The sequence below is a fragment of the Anomaloglossus baeobatrachus genome, chromosome 4 (assembly GCF_048569485.1).
Source record: "Anomaloglossus baeobatrachus isolate aAnoBae1 chromosome 4, aAnoBae1.hap1, whole genome shotgun sequence".
NCBI lineage: Eukaryota > Metazoa > Chordata > Amphibia > Anura > Aromobatidae > Anomaloglossus > Anomaloglossus baeobatrachus.
The window spans coordinates 569,732,986-569,756,867 of NC_134356.1; the positions used below are offsets into that span (position 1 = coordinate 569,732,986).

Sequence of the window (23,882 nt, forward strand, 5' to 3'; positions counted from 1 at the left end):
TCTCTCCAGAAAAAACATCAGGGACTGACTGATATTCTGCAAAAGGTACAGGGAGTGGACTGCTGAGGACTGGGGTAAAGTCATTTTCTCAGATGAATTCCCTTTTCGTTTGTTTAGGACATCTGGAAAACAGCTTATTAGGCGAAGAAGAGGTGAGCGCTACCACCAGTCTTGTCTCATGCCAACTGTTAAGCATCCTGAAACGATTCATGTGTGGGGTTGCTTTTCAGCCAAGGGAATTGGCTCACTCACAGTCTTGCCTAAAAACACAGCCATGAATAAAGAATGGTACCAGAATGTCCTCCAAGAGCAACTTCTCCCAACTGTTCAAGAGCAGTTTGGCGCCCAACAATGCCTTTTCCAGCATGATGGAGCACCTTGCCATAAAGCAAAGGTTATCACTAAATGGCTCATGGAACAAAACATAGAGATTTTGGGTCCATGGCCTGGAAACTCCCCAGATCTTAATCCCATTGAGAACTTGTGGTCAATCATCAAGAGACGGGTGGACAAACAAAAACCAACAAATTCTGGCAAAATGCAAGCATTGCTTATGCAAGATTGGACAGCTATCGGTCAGGATTTGGTCCAGAAGTTGATTGAGAGCATGCCAGGGAGAATTGCAGAGGTCCTGAAGAAGAAGGGTCAACACTGCAAATATTGACTTGCTGCATTAACTCATTCTGTCAATATAACCTTTGGTACTCCTAATATGATTGCAATTATATTTCTGTATGTGATGTAAACATCAGACAAACACAATTAAAAACCAGAGGGCAACAGATCATGTGAAAATATAATTTTGGTGTCATTCTCTTTTGTCCATGACTGTATTCTTTCATATTTTCTCCATTCCCTCTCCCTGGCTGTCACTAGCCACCTAACTAAAATATATAACCTCTTTTCTTCAGCGCTCTATTGGGAGACCCAGACGATTGGGGTATAGCTACTGCCCTCTGGAGGCCACACAAAGCACTACATTAAAAGTGCAAGGCCCCTCCCCCTCTGGCTATACCCCCCCGTGGTATCACGGGTTCTCCAGTTTTAGCTTTGTGTGCGAAGGAGGTCAGACATTCCATGCATAGCTCCACAGATTTTAGTCAGCAGTAGCTGCTGACTATTTCGGATGGAAGAAAAGAGGACACATATAGTGTTTCCAGCATGCTCCCTTCTCACCCCTGGATGGTGTTGTAAGGTTGAGGTACCTATTGCTGGTACAGGGCTGGAGCCTGACATGCTGTTTTCCTTCCACATCCCCTTGTAGGGCTCTGTGGAAGTGGGATCCTGCCGGCCTCTCAGCTCTGATGCCGGGCTCCATCCACAGACCCATTAGAACCTGATGGAGACGGAGCAGGAGTACGATCAGGGACAGGCCCTGCATCATACAGGTACTCTGTGTCCCCGGCAGGCACAGACACACTCCGGGCTGGCTGGGTGTTGTAGTGCGCCGGGGACCGCAACGTGGAGTTGGTGTCCCTACAGATTACTGGGGGATTGTTTGTTTTTGGGAACGCAGCGCCGACCCCCTCTGGACCGGGCGGCGCTGCTGTGACTTGTGGTGCGCCGGGGATCCGCCGTCCGCGCTTTTACGGCGGCGGCGGTTATAAATTTAGTCCCCGGCTTTTTGGGCCTAGGACGCCGGCAGCTCCGTTTCGTTCCCGCCCCCACCCTGTCATTCAGGGTAGGGGAGAGACGCTGTTCGCTAGCAGCGACGAGGGCTGGAGCCTGTTTTACATGCTCCAGCCCTCTCACTTGGCACAGAGGGAAGCAGGCTTCCCGCTCTTGGCCAGGAACGCCCAGGGCCCGCCCCCCTTCCTCTCTCGAGACGCCGGCAGCCATTACATGCATGCCTGGCTGGAGGAAGGACGCAAGGCTCTGGGAGACCTGGACTAGGGGCTATCTGGCAGACCACACACCCGCTTTTTAAGCGGGCGGTAAGCGATTTTTCTGTGCTGGTCCCTCTAGTGCCTCACTGTGTATCAGTGTACTGGTACAGATATATAGTTATTGTATTACTTGCACTGTGAGGTGCGCTTCATGGCTGCATATCCCAGATCGCTCTGTGGAAGCAGCAACATGTCATCCTCAAAACGCAAGGCGGCCAAGGCAAAAAGGGCTGTGTATACTGCGTGTGCTGCATGTGGGGCTAATCTACCAGCAGGCTCCGATGACCCCCATTGTGTGCAATGCTCCGACCCGGTGCTGCTTCGCCAGCCGGAGTCAGGAGAGGTAGCGACCCAGGCTGAGACGCTTGTAAGTTCTGCCCCGGTGACAGGGACAGACTTTGCAGTTTTTGCAGATAATATGTCTGTATCTATGGCAAAAATCCTTGAGACCTTGCAATCTATGCATGGGGCTCAGTCTCTGGGCACGGCGAGGCCTCTGTCCTCAGGTCCCCCTTACCTGGAATGTATCCAGCCCACAGGGGGGTCCCCGGCTTCACAGGCCGAGGATTATGACTCAGATGATGGCCCCAGCCACCCTAAGCGAGCTCGCTGGGAAAGACCCTCGACGTCTTCACACTGCTCAGGGTCTCAGCGCAATCAGTCTCCCTGTGATGTGTCTGATGAGAGTGATCAGGAATCCACTCCTGGAACCCCTCTCAACCTGGATACCCCGGATGGGGATGCCATGGTAAACGACCTTATCTCAGCCATCAATAGGCTGTTGGATATTTCTCCCCCAGCCCCTTCAGCAGAAGAGGCGGCTGCGGAGCAGGAAAAGTTTCGTTTCCTTTATCCCAAGCGTAAATTAAGTGCTTTGTTAGATCACTCTGACTTCAGAGAATCAATCCAGAAGCACGACGCTCACCCAGAAAGGCGTTTCTCTAAACGATCTAAAGATACGCGTTTCCCTTTCCCCCCTGAGGTGGTCAAGCGCTGGACACAGTGTCCAAAGGTAGACCCCCCGATTTCCAAACTTGCAGCTAGATCCATAGTTGCAGTGGAGGATGGAGCTTCACTTAAAGATGCCAATGACAGACAGATGGACCTTTGGTTAAAATCTGTCTATGAAGCTATAGGCGCGTCGTTTGCTCCGGCATTCGCAGCCGTATGGGCACTCCAGGCTATTTCAGCTGGCTTAGCAAAAGTGGATGCTATCATGCATCCAGCAGTGCCGCAAGTGGCGCACCTTACCACGCAGATGTCGGCGTTTGCGTCTTACGCTATCAATGCGGTCCTAGAATCTACCAGTCGCACCTCAATGGCGTCCGCCAATTCGGTAGTTTTGCGCAGAGCCTTGTGGTTAAAGGACTGGAAAGCAGATGCTGGTTCCAAAAAATGTTTAACCAGTTTGCCTTTGTCTAGAGAGAGACTGTTTAGCGAGCCATTGGCTGACATCATTAAGCAGTCCAAGGGTAAAGACTCCTCTTTACCACAACCCAGAACATCCAAACCTCAGCAGAAAAAGTGGCAGCAGAGGTTTCAGTCCTTTCGAGGTTCGGGCAAGACACCATTTACCTCGTCCAAAGGGACTCAGAGGACGCAAAGAAACTCAGATTCGTGGCGGACTCACACACGCCCCAAGAAAGCAAATGGAGGTACCGCTTCCAAAGCGGCTACCTCATGACTTCCAGCCCCCCCCCTCCGCATCGCCGGTCGGGGGCAGGCTCTCCCGCTTTTCCGGCATTTGGATGTCACAGGTCAAAGACCGGTGGGTGACGGACATTTTGTCTCGCGGGTACAGAATCGAGTTCAATTCTCGTCCTCCAGCTCGGTTCTTCAGAACCTCCCCACATCCAGACCGAGCAGATGCTCTGCTGCAGGCGGTGGATTCCCTAAAAGCGGAAGGAGTGGTTATCCCAGTCCCTCCTCAGGAACAAGGGCAAGGGTTTTACTCCAATCTCTTTGTGGTTCCAAAAAAGGACGGCTCGTTCCGTCCTGTTCTGGACCTAAAACGGCTCAACAAACATGTGCATGCCAGGAGGTTCCGGATGGAAACCCTCCGCTCTGTCATTGCCTCAATGTCCAGAGGAGACTTCCTTGCCTCAATAGACATCAAAGATGCTTATCTCCACGTGCCAATTGCTACAGAACATCAACGTTTTCTACGTTTTGTGATAGGAGACGACCATTTTCAGTTCGTAGCTCTTCCATTTGGTCTGGCGACAGCCCCACGGGTCTTCACCAAGGTCATGGCGGCGGTGGTAGCAGTCTTGCACTCTCAGGGACACTCGGTGATCCCTTACCTAGACGACTTATTGGTCAAAGCTCCCTCTCAGGAGGCATGTCAGCACAGCCTGAATGCTACGCTGGAGACTCTACAGTCTTTCGGATGGATCATCAACTTTCCAAAGTCGATCCTATCACCGACTCAGTCACTAACGTATCTTGGCATGGAGTTTCATACTCTAGCAGCGATAGTGAAGCTTCCGCTGGACAAGCAGCGGTCACTACAGACAGGGGTGCAATCTCTTCTGCAGGGCCAGTTGCATCCCTTGCGGCGCCTCATGCATTTCCTAGGGAAGATGGTGGCAGCCATGGAAGCAGTTCCCTTTGCGCAGTTTCATCTGCGCCCACTTCAATGGGACATTCTCCGCCAATGGGACGGGAAGTCAACGTCCCTGGACAGGAAAGTCTCGCTTTCCCAGACGGCCAAGGACTCTCTACAATGGTGGCTCCTTCCCACCTCATTATCTCAGGGAAGATCCTTCCTGCCCCCATCCTGGGCAGTAGTTACGACAGATGCGAGTCTGTCGGGGTGGGGAGCAGTGTTTCTCCACCACAGGGCTCAGGGGACGTGGACTCCGCAGGAGTCCACCCTTCAGATCAATGTTCTGGAAATCAGAGCAGTGTATCTTGCCCTACTGGCCTTCCAGCAGTGGCTGGAAGGAAAGCAGATCCGAATCCAATCGGACAACTCCACAGCGGTGGCATACATCAACCACCAAGGAGGGACGCGCAGTCGGCAAGCCTTCCAAGAAGTCCGGCGCATTCTAATGTGGGTGGAGGACAGAGCATCCACCATATCCGCGGTTCACATCCCAGGCGTAGAAAACTGGGAAGCAGACTTCCTCAGTCGCCAGGGCATGGACGCAGGGGAATGGTCCCTTCACCCGGACGTGTTTCAGGAAATCTGTCGCCGCTGGGGAGTGCCGGACGTCGACCTAATGGCATCCCGGCACAACAACAAGGTCCCGGCATTCATGGCGAGGTCGCGCGATCAAAGAGCTCTGGCGGCAGACGCCTTGGTTCAAGATTGGTCGCAGTTTCAGCTCCCTTACGTGTTTCCGCCTCTGGCGCTCTTGCCCAGAGTGCTACGCAAGATCAGATCCGAGTGCAGCCGCATCATACTCGTCGCCCCAGACTGGCCGAGGAGGTCGTGGTACCCGGATCTGTGGCATCTCACGATCGGTCGACCGTGGTCACTGCCAGACCGACCAGACTTACTGTCCCAAGGGCCGTTTTTCCATCAGAATTCTGCGGCCCTGAACCTGACTGTGTGGCCATTGAGTCCTGGATCCTAGCATCTGCAGGATTATCTCAAGGAGTGATTGCCACAATGAGACAAGCTAGAAAGTCGAATTCTGCTAAGATCTACTACAGAACGTGGAAGATTTTCTTATCCTGGTGCTCGGCCCAGGGAGTGTCTCCCTGGCCATTTGCATTACCCAAGTTTCTTTCTTTCCTGCAATCGGGGTTAGAAAAGGGCTTGTCGCTCAGCTCCCTTAAAGGGCAAGTTTCGGCACTTTCCGTGTTTTTTCAGAAGCGTCTAGCACGTCTTCCTAAGGTGCGCACGTTCCTGCAGGGGGTCTGTCATATTGTGCCCCCGTACAAGCGACCGTTAGATCCATGGGATCTGAACAGGGTACTAGTTGCTCTCCAGAAGCCGCCCTTCGAGCCTCTGAAGGAAGTTTCCTTTTCTCGGCTGTCGCAGAAAGTGGCGTTTCTTGTTGCCATCACATCGCTTCGGCGAGTGTCTGAGCTGGCAGCTCTGTCATCCAAGGCTCCCTTCCTGGTGTTCCACCAGGACAAGGTTGTGCTGCGCCCCATTCCGGAGTTTCTTCCTAAGGTCGTATCCTCTTTTCATCTTAATCAGGATATTTCCTTGCCTTCTTTTTGCCCTCATCCGGTTCACCGGTATGAAAAGGACTTACGTTTGCTAGATCTGGTGAGAGCACTCAGAATCTACATTTCCCGCACGGCGCCCATATGCCGTTCCGATGCACTTTTTGTCCTTGTCGCTGGTCCGCGCAAGGGGTTGCAGGCTTCTAAAGCCACCCTGGCTCGATGGATCAAAGAACCAATTCTTGAAGCCTACCGTTCTGCGGGGCTTCCGGTTCCTTCAGGGCTAAAAGCCCACTCAACCAGAGCCGTGGGTGCGTCCTGGGCATTACGTCACCAGGCTGCGGCTCAACAGGTGTGCCAGGCAGCTACCTGGTCCAGTCTGCACACTTTCACCAAGCATTATCAGGTGCATACCTATGCTTCGGCGGATGCCAGCTTAGGTAGAAGAGTCCTGCAGGCGGCAGTGACACCCCCATAGGGGAGGGCTGTTTTGCAGCTCTAACATGAGGTATTTATTTACCCACCCAGGGACAGCTTTTGGACGTCCCAATCGTCTGGGTCTCCCAATAGAGCGCTGAAGAAGAAGGGAATTTTGTTACTTACCGTAAATTCCTTTTCTTCTAGCTCTTATTGGGAGACCCAGCACCCGCCCTGTTGTCCTTCGGGATGTTTTTTTGTTGTTTGCGGGTACACATGTTGTTCATGTTGAACGGTTTTTCAGTTCTCCGATGTTATTCGGAGTTAATTTGTTTAAACCAGTTATTGGCTTCCTCCTTCTTGCTTTGGCACTAAAACTGGAGAACCCGTGATACCACGGGGGGGTATAGCCAGAGGGGGAGGGGCCTTGCACTTTTAATGTAGTGCTTTGTGTGGCCTCCAGAGGGCAGTAGCTATACCCCAATCGTCTGGGTCTCCCAATAAGAGCTAGAAGAAAAGGAATTTACGGTAAGTAACAAAATTCCCTTCTTTCTTCTAGTACCTTTCCATACTCTTTTAAACATGTTATCATCATCTCATTACTAAATAAAAAAACAAAATATGCCTTGACCAGAAATGCTCTTCTAGCTAAAGACCTGACTCGAATCTCCCCCTTCATCTCTAAACCCCTGGAACCCTTGGTGTACTCTTATGCAATCTGGTTCATTTTTATTTAACCTTAATCTCTCTTCTTGACCCTTTACTATCTGGTTATTGCTTTTTATTCTCTAAAGTAACTTCTCTTACTAAAGTCTATCAATCTACTAACCTCTAAATCTAATGATCACTACTTTCTTCTGATTCTCCTGGATCTCTCTAACGTTTGATACTTTGGACCACCAACTACTCTTACTTATGCTCTGCTCGATCTGTCTCAAGGGTACCGCTCTATCTTGATTCTCCTCCATCTCCACTTCCACTTTTCCACTTATGCTTTTCGATTCCTAAGAATTAAACCCTAGGTCCCCTCCTCTTTGTACAAACAATCAGCAGATTTGGCTTTCTTTGACGTCTCTATATTCATGACACCCTATCATATAATTATCCTATCACTTAAGTACTACTTCAAAAAAATAGTACTTGTCTATCCGATGTCACTAACATTCTTCCTCTATCTGAAACTGATTTTTTTCAAAACTTCCTGTTTCTTCCCATTACTAACCTACCTAAACACAATATGATCATAACTCCCAAGAACATGCTTGCTGTCTTGCAGATTATATTTTATTTTTGATATCCAAGCACACACTCGTGTCACTTGAAGCTCAAAGACGTGTCCAAAATCTGACCATATCTTGAATTTGAAACTGCAAAAATGTATTCTATTGCTTTGGGTCACTATTATCTGGACTACTGGGCAGCATAGGTGGCTCAGTGGTTAGCACTGCAGTCTTGCAGTGCTGGGGTCCTGGGTTCAAATCCACCCACATCTGCAAGGAGCTTATATGTTCTCCCCGTGTTTGCATGGGTTTCCTCCCGGTACTCCGGTTTCCTCCCACGCTCAAAAAACATACTGATAGAAAATTTAGATTGTGAGCCCCAATGGGGACAGTGTTGCGTATGTAAAGCGCTGTGGAATTAATAGCGCTATGTAAATGAACAAATATTATTACTACTGCAATTCTGTATTAATTGGTGTTGCTCTTACTATATTCTCCCCCCTCCAATCTGCTGTGACTACAGTTGCCAGACTCTGTTAGTTATATCCAGCCACTACACTGATGCCTCCACCCTGTTCCAGTCATTACATTGGTTGTCGTATTGCTGTAGAAGGCAACCTAAATATATCACACTGAACCACAAAGCTCTCCACATTGCCTGACTGCCCTACACCTTTTGGCACTTCATAAATAAAATTATATTTTTCTGTGAAATATGGGTTCCAATATGTCTCACAAACTGTCTTTTAGTGTCTTTTTGAAAGCGATGTTACAGATATTTTATTTGGGTTGTTCTATCTTCAGGAGTGCACCACCCCAAACTTGCTGCTTTTCCTAGTCTTTTCTGTTCCAAACTGAGCGCTCTTGCACACAGGTATAAAGCCCCCTTCAGACGCCCATGATAAAAACGCACGTTATTCACAGTCCGTGGTGTAGGGGTGTGTGTGTGTGCGCGCGCGGTCAGTGTGCTATCTTTGATAGCGCACAGACAGCAGGACCTTCTATACTCACCTGTCCTCGGCGCTGCTGTCTCTGGCACTGCTGCTGCTTCTGGGTCCGTGGTGCAGTGAATATGCATGAGCATAATGAGCGGGCCTGGAAGCAAGTGACAGCAGCCCCGAAAAAAGCAGGGCTGGACACTGGGGATTATCTAAAATAATATTATTTGAAAGACACGTGTTTTCTCCGGTATGTGTCACACAGATGTCACACGGATCACATCAGTATGCGGTCTGTGTGACTCCCGTGCTGCCGGAGAAAAACACATGTTGCTGTGTGGAGCACATGGACACGTCTGTAAGAAAACAGGGATGTGTGCGCAGACTCATTGATTTTAATGGGTCTGCGTATATCCATGTCTCCGGTACATTTGAAAACGGACAACATATGTACCGGAATCACTGACATGTGAGGGGGCCTAAGAGGCAGCTTTGCTTCTGTAGCATGGGAAAAACACAGGGGCACTGAAGTTGGTTGGATTTAAAATTTTGGCAAGCTTTAGTGACCTGCAAGTTGACCCTAAACCTGTATATTCAATACTACAGCAGTCCTCACAACCCCCCCAATGCATCATGTTTTCAAGATTTCCTTAGTATAGCAGAGGGGAGAGAACCTGTGGTCATTTCTGATGGCTTGAGAAGATTCCATTACCAGTTCAATTCTAAGCAAATCGTGAAAATAGTCTTTGGCGGGGCCATGAGGACTGGCGTTTGGGAAGCACTACTATATAGCATAGAGCCTGCACTCCTAACCTATAAAATAAAACTTTGTTTCATTCTTGAGAACGGAGCAGATTTTTATTAAGGGGTAAATTGCAACGTTGTGGGGTGTTTTTTTGGTTGTTGTTGTGGTTTTTTTTCTTTCCCCCAGCACCTTGCAATTTTACCTATTTAAAAACTTGAAACAAACCCTTTTAAATTGTGTGTGACCGGTCAGCGTGAATTTTTACTGTTAGAGGAGTGAAGAAACACTTACCTCTCTGAAATTAGGAAATCCATTGGCTCTAATGATCTTTTTGTAGAACTGTACAGATGCCTTTGGATAACGTGGTTTGCTTTTGCTCTTGAATTCAACGTAGTAGAGCCCAAATCTCTCTGAGAAGCCTTCATCCCACTCAAATTTATCCAGCAGTGACCAAGCTGTGTATCCCTGGATGTGAACGCCGTCATTTATAGCTGCCACAAAGAGAGACAACTTTCACAACACAAAGTTTCTGACTTTTCATCTCATTTCCACTCTATAACATTAAACACATGGCACTAGGTATGGGTTATGTCTCGATTATGTCCCTGTGCCATTTTGCCCAGTAAGTCTGCATGTAGCATGGTTTTATCGTCCATGTTAAATGTTGCAATCTCTATATGGCATAGTCTACGTTGTTATAAGTAACAATATCTAAATTATTTCAATGCTAAAATTGGGTCACATATAGAGCAGCAAATTCCGTTTCCATCCATGACTCTCACCTTTCAGCATCTCATTGATGTAACCTTTGAGGTACTGTATTCTCCATTCATCGCACAGCTGGGCACACTGCATTTTCTCTGACACTCCATTCTCTGTTACCAACACCAGTGGGTTTCCATACTGGGTCTAGTAGAAAAATATTGCAATGCTATTCATCTACTGAATGCAGTGTGCTACATTATCAAGTATTATCAAAAATTGAACAAATGTTGAGAAAAAAAATCACTTTAACCTTCGTCAGGCTGCATAATTTTACAACGTTAACAGCGACCCCTTATCTCGCAAGGGGATGGAGATATTTTATTGAAATTTGGTCAATATATTCTGGACCAAAACTGCAGACATGTCACGAAATTTCAGCCCTCTACGGCTTTTGGAAAAAAAAATGTATTGCAATTTCAAAACGGAATAGTTACAATTGTACCTATTCAGCCGGACAAAGGTTAAAGGGAACCTGTCACTAGATTTGGTGACTACAAGCTGCGGCCATCACCAGTAAGCCCTTATATATAATATTCTAGAATGCTGTACAAGTGCATCTCAAATTAGAAAATCCTCAAAAAGTTAATTTATTTCAGTAATTCAATACAAAAAGTGAAACGCATATATTATATAGAGTCATTACACACAGGGTGATCTATTTCTAGTGTTTATTTCTGTTAATGTTGATGATTATGGCTTACAGTCAATGAAAACCCAAAAGTCATTATCTCAGCAAATTAGAATATTATATAAGACCAACTGAAAAAAATTATTTTCAACTCAGAAATGTTGGCGCCTACTGAGAAGTATGTACAGTAAATGCCTCAATACTTGGTCGGGCTCCTATTGCATGAGTTACTGCACCAATGTGGCATGGCATGGAGGCGATCAGCCTGTGGCACTGCTGAGGGGTTATGGAAGCCCAGGTTGCTTTGAAAGCACCCTTCAGCTCGTCTACATTGTTGGGTCTGGTGTCTCTCATTTTCCTCTTGACAATACCCCATATATTCTCTATGGGGTTTAGGTCAAGCGAGTTTGTTGACCAATCAAGCACAGTGATACTGTGGTAATTAAACTAGGTATTGGTACTTTTGGCAGTGTGGACAGGTGCGAAGTCCTGATGGAAAATGAAATTTCCATCTCCAAAAAGCTTGTTGGCAGATGGAAGCATGAAGTGCTCTAACATCTCCTGGTAGATGGCTGCGCTGACTTTGATCTTGATAAAATACAGTTGACCTACACCAGCAGATGACATGGCTACCCAAAACATGACAGATTGTGGAAACTTCACACTAGACCTCAAGCAACTTGGATTGTGGCCTCTCCATTAGAGTTGAGCGGATCGGCCATAATCCGGGTCCGGCGGATCCGGATCGGGTTGTCGTTGAAGTCCGGATCCGATCCGGAATCCGCGGCCATGTAAATCAATGGGGAAGAGAGAGAGAGAGATACATACATACATACATACATACATACAGTTAGGTCCAGAAATATTTGGACAGTGACACAAGTTTTGTTATTTTAGCTGTTTACAAAAACATGTTCAGAAATACAATTAAATATATAATATGGGCTGAAAGTGCACACTCCCAGCTGCAATATGAGAGTTTTCACATCCAAATCGGAGAAAGGGTTTAGGAATCATAGCTCTGTAATGCATAGCCTCCTCTTTTTCAAGGGACCAAAAGTAATTGGACAAGGGACTCTAAGGGCTGAAATTAACTCTGAAGGCGTCTCCCTCGTTAACCTGTAATCAATGAAGTAGTTAAAAGGTCTGGGGTTGATTACAGGTGTGTGGTTTTGCATTTGGAAGCTGTTGCTGTGACCAGACAACATGCGGTCTAAGGAACTCTCAATTGAGGTGAAGCAGAACATCCTGAGGCTGAAAATAAAGAAAAAAATCCATCAGAGAGATAGCAGACATGCTTTGAGTAGCAAAATCAACAGTCGGGTACATTCTGAGAAAAAAGGAATTGACTGGTGAGCTTGGGAACTCAAAAAGGCCTGGGCGTCCACGGATGACAAGAGTGGTGGATGATCGCCGCATACTTTCTTTGGTGAAGAAGAACCCGTTCACAACATCAACTGAAGTCCAGAACACTCTCAGTGAAGTAGGTGTATCTGTCTCTAAGTCAACAGTAAAGAGAAGACTCCATGAAAGTAAATACAAAGGGTTCACATCTAGATGTAAACCATTCATCAATTCCAAAAATAGACAGGCCAGAGTTAAATTTGCTGAAAAACTCCTCATGAAGCCAGCTCAGTTCTGGAAAAGTATTCTATGGACAGATGAGACAAAGATTAACCTGTACCAGAATGATGGGAAGAAAAAAGTTTGGAGAAGAAAGGGAACGGCACATGATCCAAGGCACACCACATCCTCTGTAAAACATGGTGGAGGCAACGTGATGGCATGGGCATGCATGGCTTTCAATGGCACTGGGTCACTTGTGTTTATTGATGACATAACAGCAGACAAGAGTAGCCGGATGAATTCTGAAGTGTACCGGGATATACTTTCAGCCCAGATTCAGCCAAATGCCGCAAAGTTGATCGGACGGCGCTTCATAGTACAGATGGACAATGACCCCAAGCATACAGCCAAAGCTACCCAGGAGTTCATGAGTGCAAAAAAGTGGAACATTCTGCAATGGCCAAATCAATCACCAGATCTTAACCCAATTGAGCATGCATTTCACTTGCTCAAATCCAGACTTAAGACGGAAAGACCCACAAACAAGCAAGACCTGAAGGCTGCGGCTGTAAAGGCCTGGCAAAGCATTAAGAAGGAGGAAACCCAGCGTTTGGTGATGTCCATGGGTTCCAGACTTAAGGCAGTGATTGCCTCCAAAGGATTCGCAACAAAATATTGAAAATAAAAATTTGTTTTTTGGGTTTGGTTTATTTGTCCAATTACTTTTGACCTCCTAAAATGTGGAATGTTTGTAAAGAAATGCGTACAATTCCTACAATTTCTATCAGATATTTTTGTTCAAACCTTCAAATTAAACGTTACAATCTGCACTTGAATTCTGTTGTAGAGGTTTCATTTCAAATCCAATGTGGTGGCATGCAGAGCCCAACTCGCGAAAATTGTGTCACTGTCCAAATATTTCTGGACCTAACTGTACATACATACATACATACATACATACATACACTGTACTGGCGTGCCCCGCATCCATCAAACCGGCGAAAAGACGGATGTGTGTACCCGACCTTAGCCCGGTTGCTTGTGCACCTTTTTCTACCACACTTTTTCCTTCCACTCAACTTTCCATTAATATGCTTGGATACAGCACTCTGTGAACATCCAGCTTCTTTAGCAATGACCTTTTGTAGCTTGTGTTCTTGTGGAGTGAGTCACTGACTGCCTTCTGGACATCTGTCAACTCAGCAGTCTTCCCCATGATCGTGTAGCCTACTGAACCAGACTAAGGGACCATTTTAAATGGTTAGGAAGCCTTTCAGGTGTTTTGTGATAATTATTCTAACTTTCTGAGATAATGACTTTTTGGGATTTCATTGACTGTAAGCCGTAATCATCAACATTAACAGAAATAAACACTTTAAATAGATCACTCTGTTTGTAATGACTTTATATAATTTATGCGTTTCCCTTTTTGTATTGAATTAATGAAATAATCTAACTTTTTGATGATATTCTAATATATTGAGATGCACTTGTATATTAGAGCCCATGCCGCATTGTAGAACATAAAAATCACTTTTTTGATACTCACCTGTAGAGCGGTCCAGTCCGATTGGTGTCGCTGCTTATCGGTCTGGCGCCTCCTCTATGCAGCGATCTTAGTGTTCCTTCTACCCAAACCGGCATTGCGGTCCTACACAGGCGCACTTTGATATGTCCTACTCAGGGCAGATCAAAGTACTGGAATGCCAGGTGCAAGGAAAGGTTAAAGACCACTCGCGTATGCTCACTACAATACTTTGATCTGACCTCAGCAGGGCAGATCATAGTGCACCTGTGCATGACACATCATCCATAGTCTGTTGGGTAGAAGGAGGACCGCAGAGAGGAGGCCCCGGACCAGCGACACCGTATTCTGGAATGCTGTATATAGAGCTCACTGGTGGTGGCTGCAGCTTATAGAGGCCAAATCTGGTGACAGGTTCCCTTTAAGATGTTATGCAGCAGTAAAGGCATATTCAGGGAACCTGTCTAGTGGCAGAAGTGTCTATAGTACTTTCTGTCACGCCATGGCCACTACATGTGGCACCATATGCTTCTGATTGCCTACTGTTATGAATATTATAAGCAATGGTTTAAGAAGACAAGATTTGACACCATATAGCACAATTTGATTTCCTCTATGATTTTCATATAGAATGACAGATATAGAGTGCCTACAAGTAGTATTCAACCCCCTGCAGATTTAGCAGGTTTGATAAGATGCAAATAAGTTAGAGCCTGCAAACGTCAAACAAGAGCAGGATTTATTAACAGATGCATAAATCTTACAAACCAACAAGTTATGTTGCTCAGTTAAATTTTAATAAATTTTAAACATAAAAGTGTGGGTCAATTATTATTCAACCCCTAGGTTTAATATTTTGTGGAATAACCCTTGTTTGCAATTACAGCTAATAATCGTCTTTTATAAGACCTGATCAGGCCGGCACAGGTCTCTGGAGTTATCTTGGCCCACTCCTCCATGCAGATCTTCTCCAAGTTATCTAGGTTCTTTGGGTGTCTCATGTGGACTTTAATCTTGAGCTCCTTCCACAAGTTTTCAATTGGGTTAAGGTCAGGAGACTGACTAGGCCACTGCAACACCTTGATTTTTTCCCTCTTGAACCAGGTCTTGGTTTTCTTGGCTGTGTGCTTTGGGTCGTTGTCTTGTTGGAAGATGAAATGACGACCCATCTTGAGATCCTTGATGGAGGAGCGGAGGTTCTTGGCCAAAATCTCCAGGTAGGCCGTGCTATCCATCTTCCCATGGATGCGGACCAGATGGCCAGGCCCCTTGGCTGAGAAACAGCCCCACAGCATGATGCTGCCACCACCATGCTTGACTGTAGGCATGGAATTCTTGGGGTCGTATGCAGTGCCATCCAGTCTCCAAACGTCACGTGTGTGGTTGGCACCAAAGATCTCGATCTTGGTCTCATCAGACCAGAGAACCTTGAACCAGTCTGTCTCAGAGTCCTCCAAGTGATCATGAGCAACCTGTAGACGAGCCTTGACATGACGCTTTGAAAGTAAAGGTACCTTTCGGGCGAGTCTGGAACGGAGACCATTGCGGTGGAGTACGTTACTTATGGTATTGACTGAAACCAGTGTCCCCACTGCCATGAGATCTTCCCGGAGCTCCTTCCTTGTTGTTTTTGGGTTAGGCTTGACTCTTCGGACAAGCCTGGCCTCGGCACGGGTGCAAACTTTCAAAGGCTGTCTAGGCCGTGGAAGGCTAACAGTAGTTCCCTAAGCCTTCCACTTCCGGATGATGCTCCCAACAGTGGAGACAGGTAGGCCCAACTCCTTGGAAAGGGTTTTGTACCCCTTGCCAGCCTTTGGACCCTCCACGATCTTGTCTCTGATGGCCTTGGAATGCTCCTTTGTCTTTCCCATGTTGACCAAGTATGAGTGCTGTTCACAAGTTTGGGGAGGGTCTTAATTAGTCAGAAAAGGCTGGAAAAAGAGATAATTAATCCAAACATGTGAAGCTCATTGTTCTTTGTGCCTGAAATACTTCTTAATACTTTAGGGGAACCAAACAGAATTCTTGTGGTTTGAGGGGTTGAATAATAAATGACCCTCTGAATAAACTTTTCACAATTTAAAAAAAAAAAAAAAGAAAGAAATAACATTCTTTTTTGCTGCAGTGCATTTCACACTTCCAGGCTGATCTACAGTCCAAATGTCACAATGCCAAGTTAATTCCGAATGTGTAAACCTGCTAAATCTGCAGGGGGTTGAATACTACTTGTAGGCACTGTACATATGCTTGGTTGGTGTTTCAGGTCTCTGTATGGTTGGGTACTTGTATGGAAATGTAATTTTGTCCAATGTATGAGGCCTTAACCCCTTCACCCCCGGGCGATTTTACGTTTCTGTTTTTTTGCTCCCCTTATTCTGAGAGCCATAACAGTTTTATTTTTCCGTCAATCTTGCCATATCAGGGTTTATTTTTTGTGGGACAAGTTGGACTTTTAAAATAAACCATGAGTTTTACCATATAGTGTAATTCCAAGTGCAGAAAAATTGCAAAAAAAGTGCGATTGTTTTAGAGTATTTTATTTTATTGTGTTCACAACATGGTAAAACTGATGTGTCAATATGATGCCTCAGGTCGGTACGAGTTCGTAGATACCAAACATGTATATGTTTACTTTTATCTAAGGGGTTAAAAATATTCAGTCGTTTGTCCCAAAAAAGTGGCACACTATTTGTACCATTTTCTCCAACCCGTAGTGCTCTTATTTTTCGGAATAGGGGGCTCAGTGATGGCTTATTTATTGCAACTCGAGCTGATGTTTTTATTGGTATCCTTTTTGCGCAGATGGTACGTTTTAATCGCCTGTTATTGAATTTTGTGCAAAATTTGCAACAACCAAAAAACATAATTTTGGCGTTTGGAACTTTTTTGCCGCTACTCCGTTTACCAATCAGATTAATTGATTTTATATTTTGATAATCAGGCATTTCTGAGAGCGGCGATACCAAATATGTGTATATTTTTTAAATTTTTTAACCCTTTAATTTACAATGAGGCGAATGGGGGGGTGATTTGAACTTTTTAGGTTTTTTTTCTAATTTTTTAAAACTTATTTTTTTATTTTACTAGTCCACATAGGGGACTATAAGGATCAGCAGTCTGATCGCTGATTAATTTCGGTTAAGCAGAGCTGCACAACTCTGATCAGCAGAACTGCTGCTCTCCTGTTACAGCCGCTGCTCTGCCGGCTGTAACAGGAACTACAGTTAGGTCCAGAAATATTTGGACAGTGACACAAGTTTTGTTATTTTAGCTGTTTACAAAAACATGTTCAGAAATACAATTATATATATAATATGGGCTGAAAGTGCACACTCCCAGCTGCAATGAGAGTTTTCCATCCAAATCGGAGAAAGGGTTTAGGAATCATAGCTCTGTAATGCATAGCCTCCTCTTTTTCAAGGGACCAAAAGTAATTGGACAAGGGACTCTAAGGGCTGCAATTAACTCTGAAGGCGTCTCCCTCGTTAACCTGTAATCAATGAAGTAGTTAAAAGGTCTGGGGTTGATTACAGGTGTGTGGTTTTGCATTTGGAAGCTGTTGCTGTGACCAGACAACATGCGGTCTAAGGAACTCTCAATTGAGGTGAAGCAGAACATCCTGAGGCTGAAAAAAAAGAAAAAATCCATCAGAGAGATAGCAGACATGCTTGGAGTAGCAAAATCAACAGTCGGGTACATTCTGAGAAAAAAGGAATTGACTGGTGAGCTTAAGAACTCAAAAAGGCTTGGGCGTCCACGGATGACAACAGTGGTGGATGATCTCCGCATACTTTCTTTGGTGAAAAAGAACCCGTTCACAACATCAACTGAAGTCCAGAACACTCTCAGTGAAGTAGGTGTATCTGTCTCTAAGTCAACAGTAAAGCGAAGACTCCATGAAAGTAAATACAAAGGGTTCACATCTAGATGCAAACCATTCATCAATTCCAAAAATAGACAGGCCAGAGTTAAATTTGCTGAAAAACACCTCATGAAGCCAGCTCAGTTCTGGAAAAGTATTCTATGGACAGATGAGACAAAGATCAACCTGTACCAGAATGATGGGAAGAAAAAAGTTTGGAGAAGAAAGGGAACGGCACATGATCCAAGGCACACCACATCCTCTGTAAAACATGGTGGAGGCAACGTGATGGCATGGGCATGCATGGCTTTCAATGGCACTGGGTCACTTGTGTTTATTGATGACATAACAGCAGACAAGAGTAGCCGGATGAATTCTGAAGTGTACCGGGATATACTTTCAGCCCAGATTCAGCCAAATGCCGCAAAGTTGATCGGACGGCGCTTCATAGTACAGATGGACAATGACCCCAAGCATACAGCCAAAGCTACCCAGGAGTTCATGAGTGCAAAACAGTGGAACATTCTGCAATGGCCAAGTCAATCACCAGATCTTAACCCAATTGAGCATGCATTTCACTTTCTCAAATCCAGACTTAAGACGGAAAGACCCACAAATAAGCAAGACCTGAAGGCTGCGGCTGTAAAGGCCTGGCAAAGCATTAAGAAGGAGGAAACCCAGCGTTTGGTGATGTCCATGGGTTCCAGACTTAAGGCAGTGATTGCCTCCAAAGGATTCGCAACAAAATATTGAAAATAAAAATTTGTTTTTTGGGTTTGGTTTATTTGTCCAATTACTTTTGACCTCCTAAAATGTGGAGTGTTTGTAAAGAAATGTGTACAATTCCTACAATTTCTATCAGATATTTTTGTTCAAACCTTCAAATTAAACGTTACAATGTGCACTTGAATTCTGTTGTAGAGGTTTCATTTCAAATCCAATGTGGTGGCATGCAGAGCCCAACTTGCGAAAATTGTGTCACTGTCCAAATATTTCTGGACCTAACTGTAGGTCATGATAGTGAGAGGAGTCATCATATGACCCGTCACTACCATGTAACCTTGATCGCGTCACGGGTCCTCCGATGGTGGAGGGTAAGGTGATTTCCCCGCTGCGTCCATTTAAATCTCGTTGTCACTTTTTGATTGTACGATCTAAGGGATTAACAGGCGCAGGTGGATCGCGAATCCACCCCCGCCGGATAGCTGCACATGTCTGTTGTTCAAATCAGCAGACATGTACAGGAATCGTCGCTAGCTCACCACGGCAGCCAACAGTGATCTTCATGATTTAGGGCGTATCGGTACGTCTTCGGTGGTGAAGGGGTTAAGGTACATTAAAAACATATTTTTACATAGTTTACACTGAGGTTTCAGAAGTGAAATTAAAAAACAACACTGGCATGTAGCTAATCCACAGAAAAAGTTTTTTTCTTAAATAGTACTTTATGGTAAAATTGGTGAAAATAAGGATTATGTTCCCCACATTAGAGATGTCAAGGCATAATAACCTATAAATTACCTTTACAAAATTTAGCAGTCTGCGGAAACCCCATGGGACAGAATACAGCCACTTTGACTCTGGCTCAGGCCACCTGGGGTCCACCAGCTCTGTAAGATCTCGGTCTGTGAAGTAACTTGGCCCCTGTGTAGATGGGAAGTTTCTGCTTGTGATATATCTGGTGGTGAAGTGACCTACCCCAAGAAAGTCACTTGTACCTTTAATATAGGCCTTCTCTTGAGAGGTAAATATAGGAAGTCTTGACATCCCCAGACCTTGCTGTATGCTCTTCTGTCCTGTAAGTAGGAGATTTATCACACACTTGCTGTATTACCCGGCGTTGCCCGGGATAGTAACTAACTATTCTTAATTGTAACAAAATAGAATGTGTTAACAAAAAAAATATTTTGCACAAACTAAACAGACCGAAATGTTATTATTAAAACTAAAAGAAGTTCAGTAAAGTAATAGAAGCATTTCACATATATTTAACAGCAGAGATATGCAACACAAATTAACTAATTGATTACCAAAGTAATGTGAAGTACTTTATCTCAAACTCCTTATTGGAGGGCCTTTTGATAAACGACATTCTTTCTTTTCCTTCTTGTGTAAAGATGAACAGATTTTTGCAGTTCCAACTCTTGAACAGGTCACATAAAGTTGACCGTGAGAAAAGCATGGCTAAGCATCCCCACCGAAATCATACTAACTCACACATAACCTGTCCTACGCTAACAATGTCTTTTGTTACCTATAGCAACCAATCAGAGCTCCTTTATCTCTAGATAAGATAGATAGAAGCAGAGCTTGTGATTGGTTGCTATAGACCACCTAATAAATATCCGGGCTAATTGTCAAAACAGTCAATATATTGCCTCATAAAACCCCACACAAGTATTATACAGATAAGGCCATGTGGCTTACATCAGCCTCTACAACAGCGTAGACTAAGCACCACCACCGAAATCATATTAACTCAGACATAAGCTGTCTTATACTAAGAATGTTCTTCATTATTATTTAGTATTATAGCGCCATTTATTCCATGGCGCTTTACAAGTGAAAGAGGGTATATGTACAACAATCATTAACAGTACAAACAGACTGGTATAGGAGGAGAGAGGACCCTGCCCGCGAGGGCTCACAGTCTACAGGGAATGGGTGATGGTACAATAGGTGAGGACAGAGCTGGTTGCTCAGTGGTGTACTGGACTGAGGGTTATTGTAAGGTTGTAGGCTTGTTGGAAGAGATGGGTCTTGAGGTTCCTCTTGAAGCTTTCCACGGTAGGGGAGAGTCTGATATGGTGAGGTGGAGCGTTCCAGAGTATGGGGAAGGCACGGGAGAAATCTTGTACGCGATTGTGGGAAGAGGAGATAAGAGAGGAGTAGAGAAGGAGATCTTGTGAGGATCTGAGGTTGCGTGTAGGTAGGTACCAGGAGACTAGGTCACAGATGTAAGGAGGAGACAGGTTGTGGATGGCTTTGTATGTCATGGTTAATGTTTTGAACTGGAGTCGTTGGGCGATGGGAAGCCAGTGAAGGGATTGGCAGAGTGGCGAGGCTGGGGAATAGCGAGGGGAGAGGTGGATTAAGCGGGCCTCAGAGTTTAGGATAGATTGGAGGGGTGCAAGAGTGTTGGAAGGGAGGCCAGTGAGCAGGAGGTTGCAGTAGTCGAGGCGGGAGATGATGACGGCATGCACTAATGTTTTTGCTGATTCTTGGTTAAGGAAAGCACGGATCCGGGAGATATTTTTGAGTTGTAGTCTGCATGAGCTGAAGAGGGCTTGGATGTGTGGCTTGAAGGATAGAGCAGAGTCGAGGGTTACTCCAAGGCAACGAGCTTGTGAGACTGGGGAGAGTGAGCAACCATCAAGTTTGATGGAAAGGCTTGTTGGAGGAGATGAGTGAGGAGGAGGAGGAGGAGGAGGAAAGACAATGAACTCTGTTTTGTCTATATTAAGCTTTAGGAATCGAGCAGAGAAGAAGGATGAAATAGCAGACAGACATTGTGGAATTTTGGTTAGTAGGGAGGTAATGTCAGGTCCAGACAGGTAGACCTGTGTGTCATCGTCATAGAGATCATACTGAAAGCCATGGGACTCTATGAGCTGTCCCAGGCCGAAGGTGTAGATTGAGAACAGCAGGGGTCCAAGAACTGAGCCTTGTGGGACACCGACCGATAGGGGGCGAGATGAGGAAGTAGTGTGAGAATGGGAGACGCTGAAAGTTCGGTCGGTTAGGTATGAAGAGATCCAAGATAGGGCCAAGTCTGTGATGCCCAGAGATGAGAGAATCTGTAGTAGGAGGGAATGGTCTACTGTGTCGAAGGCAGAGGAAAGGTCCAGGAGGAGGAGGATAGAGTAGTGTCGCTTGGCTTTGGTGGTTAGTAGATCATTGGTGACTTTGGTTAGGGCAGTTTCAGTAGAGTGATGTGGTCGGAAGCCAAATTGTAGCTGGTCAAAGAGGGAGCAGGAGGAGAGGTATGAGGACAATTCAAGATGGACATGCTGTTCCAGTAGTTTTGAGGCATAGGGGAGAAGGGATATGGGGCGATAGTTTGACACAGAGGAAGGGTCAAGGGAGGGCTTTTTGAGGATGGGTGTAATGGAGGCATGTTTAAAGCATGAGGGGAATACACCACTTGTTAGTGATAGGTTGAAGAGATGGGCTAGGGCTGGGATGAGGACTGCGGTGATGTTGGGGATGAAGTGCGATGGGAGCGGGTCAAGTCCACAGGTGGTTAGATGTGATCTTGAGAGTAGAGTGAAAAGATTGTTTTCTGCTGTGGTGGAGAAGCTGAATTTGGAGGAAGAGGGCTGAGTAGCTATGATGAGGGGCCATGGTGATTGTGGGCCAAAGCTTGCTCTGAAGTTATCAATCTTCTGCTTGAAGAAAGAAGCAAAGTCTTCAGCTGAGATGAGAGGAGAGGGAGGTGGTGCTGGAGGGCGGAGGAGAGAATTGAAAGTGTTGAATTGCTGTTTAGGGTTGTGAGAGAGAGAGGATATGAGGGATGAGAAGTAGGTTTGTTTTGCAGCAGTGAGTGTGGACTTGAAGGTGGTGAGTAGAGATGAGCGAACCGGTCCCGGTTCGGCTCGAGGCGGTTCGCCGAACGGGGGGTCTGGCTCGAGTTCGGCTCGTCGAACGTTCGACGAACCGAACTCGAGCCCATAGGAAACAATGGCAGGCAATCACAAACACAGTAAAACACCTAGAAAACACCCTGAAAGGTGTCCAAAAGGTGACAAACAACTCACAACATAACACAAACACATGGGAAAGTGACAAGGACATATACTCATGTGAAAACAAAACAGCTGGACAAGGAAAAAGAGGGAGACACACAGATATATGAGTATATGCAAAGAAACATCGATTCCATTATTGTGCAACTTGAGCCCTGCTCATTTTAGGCTTCCAATCTGGATAAATTGCCTGAGCTCGCCACGTACGCCTTGAGGATCTTGTCGTGTCCTGCAGCCAGCGTTCTCTCGGAACCTGTCTTCAGTGCTGCTGGGGGTCTGCTGGCAGATAAGCACACGTGTCTGTCCACTGACAATGTGGACCTGGCTCTCAGAGGACTTTTCTTCCCCTGGGTCAGCCAGGGGAGGCGAAAGGCACGCGTATTTTTGAGAGTGCTTCATGCAAAGCATCTTTTTCTTTGTCAAAAGGGGGGCTCAACCGATGCCAGTCAAGTGGGGTGTGTGTGGCCCAGTTAGTGGCAACGAGGGAGACTGTGGTTGGAGTCCCCTCGCTGTGTCTCTAAAAGAACCAAGATGAACAAGTCATGGCTCTCAGAGGACTTTTCTTCCCCTGGGTCAGCCAGGGGACGGGAAAGGCACGCGTATTTTTGAGAGTGCTTCATGCAAAGCATCTTTTTCTTTTTCAAAAGGGGGCTCAACCGATGCCAGTCAAGTGGGGTGTGTGTGGCCCAGTTAGTGGCAACGAGGGAGACTGTGGTTGGAGTCCCCTCGCTGTGTCTCTAAAAGAACCAAGATGAACAAGTCATGGCTCTCAGAGGACTTTTCTTCCCCTGGGTCAGCCAGGGGACGGGAAAGGCACGCGTATTTTTGAGAGTGCTTCATGCAAAGCATCTTTTTCTTTTTCAAAAGGGGGCTCAACCGATGCCAGTCAAGTGGGGTGTGTGTGGCCCAGTTAGTGGCAACGAGGGAGACTGTGGTTGGAGTCCCCTCGCTGTGTCTCTAAAAGAACCAAGATGAACAAGTCATGGCTCTCAGAGGACTTTTCTTCCCCTGGGTCAGCCAGGGGACGGGAAAGGCACGCGTATTTTTGAGAGTGCTTCATGCAAAGCATCTTTTTCTTTGTCAAAAGGGGGGGTCAACCGATGCCAGTCAAGTGGGGTGTGTGTGGCCCAGTTAGTGGCAACGAGGGAGACTGTGGTTGGAGTCCCCTCGCTGTGTCTCTAAAAGAACCAAGATGAACAAGTCATGGCTCTCAGAGGACTTTTCTTCCCCTGGGTCAGCCAGGGGACGGGAAAGGCACGCGTATTTTTGAGAGTGCTTCATGCAAAGCATCTTTTTCTTTGTCAAAAGGGGGGGTCAACCGATGCCAGTCAAGTGGGGTGTGTGTGGCCCAGTTAGTGGCAACGAGGGAGACTGTGGTTGGAGTCCCCTCGCTGTGTCTCTAAAAGAACCAAGATGAACAAGTCATGGCTCTCAGAGGACTTTTCTTCCCCTGGGTCAGCCAG

General features: G+C 46.0%; 1 protein-coding gene across 1 annotated transcript in view; it reads right to left on the reverse strand.

The window, feature by feature from the left end:
* LCTL (lactase like) overlaps positions 1–23,882 on the reverse strand; it is a 91,950-nt gene that overhangs the window by 10,263 nt on the left and 57,805 nt on the right. Inside the window, exons 9-11 of the mRNA XM_075346059.1 lie at positions 19,196–19,470; positions 10,111–10,237; positions 9,620–9,819 (exon numbers count right to left, since the gene is read on the reverse strand). Coding sequence (XP_075202174.1) covers positions 9,620–9,819; positions 10,111–10,237; positions 19,196–19,470 — 602 coding nt within the window. The remainder of the gene's footprint in view (positions 1–9,619; positions 9,820–10,110; positions 10,238–19,195; positions 19,471–23,882) is intronic.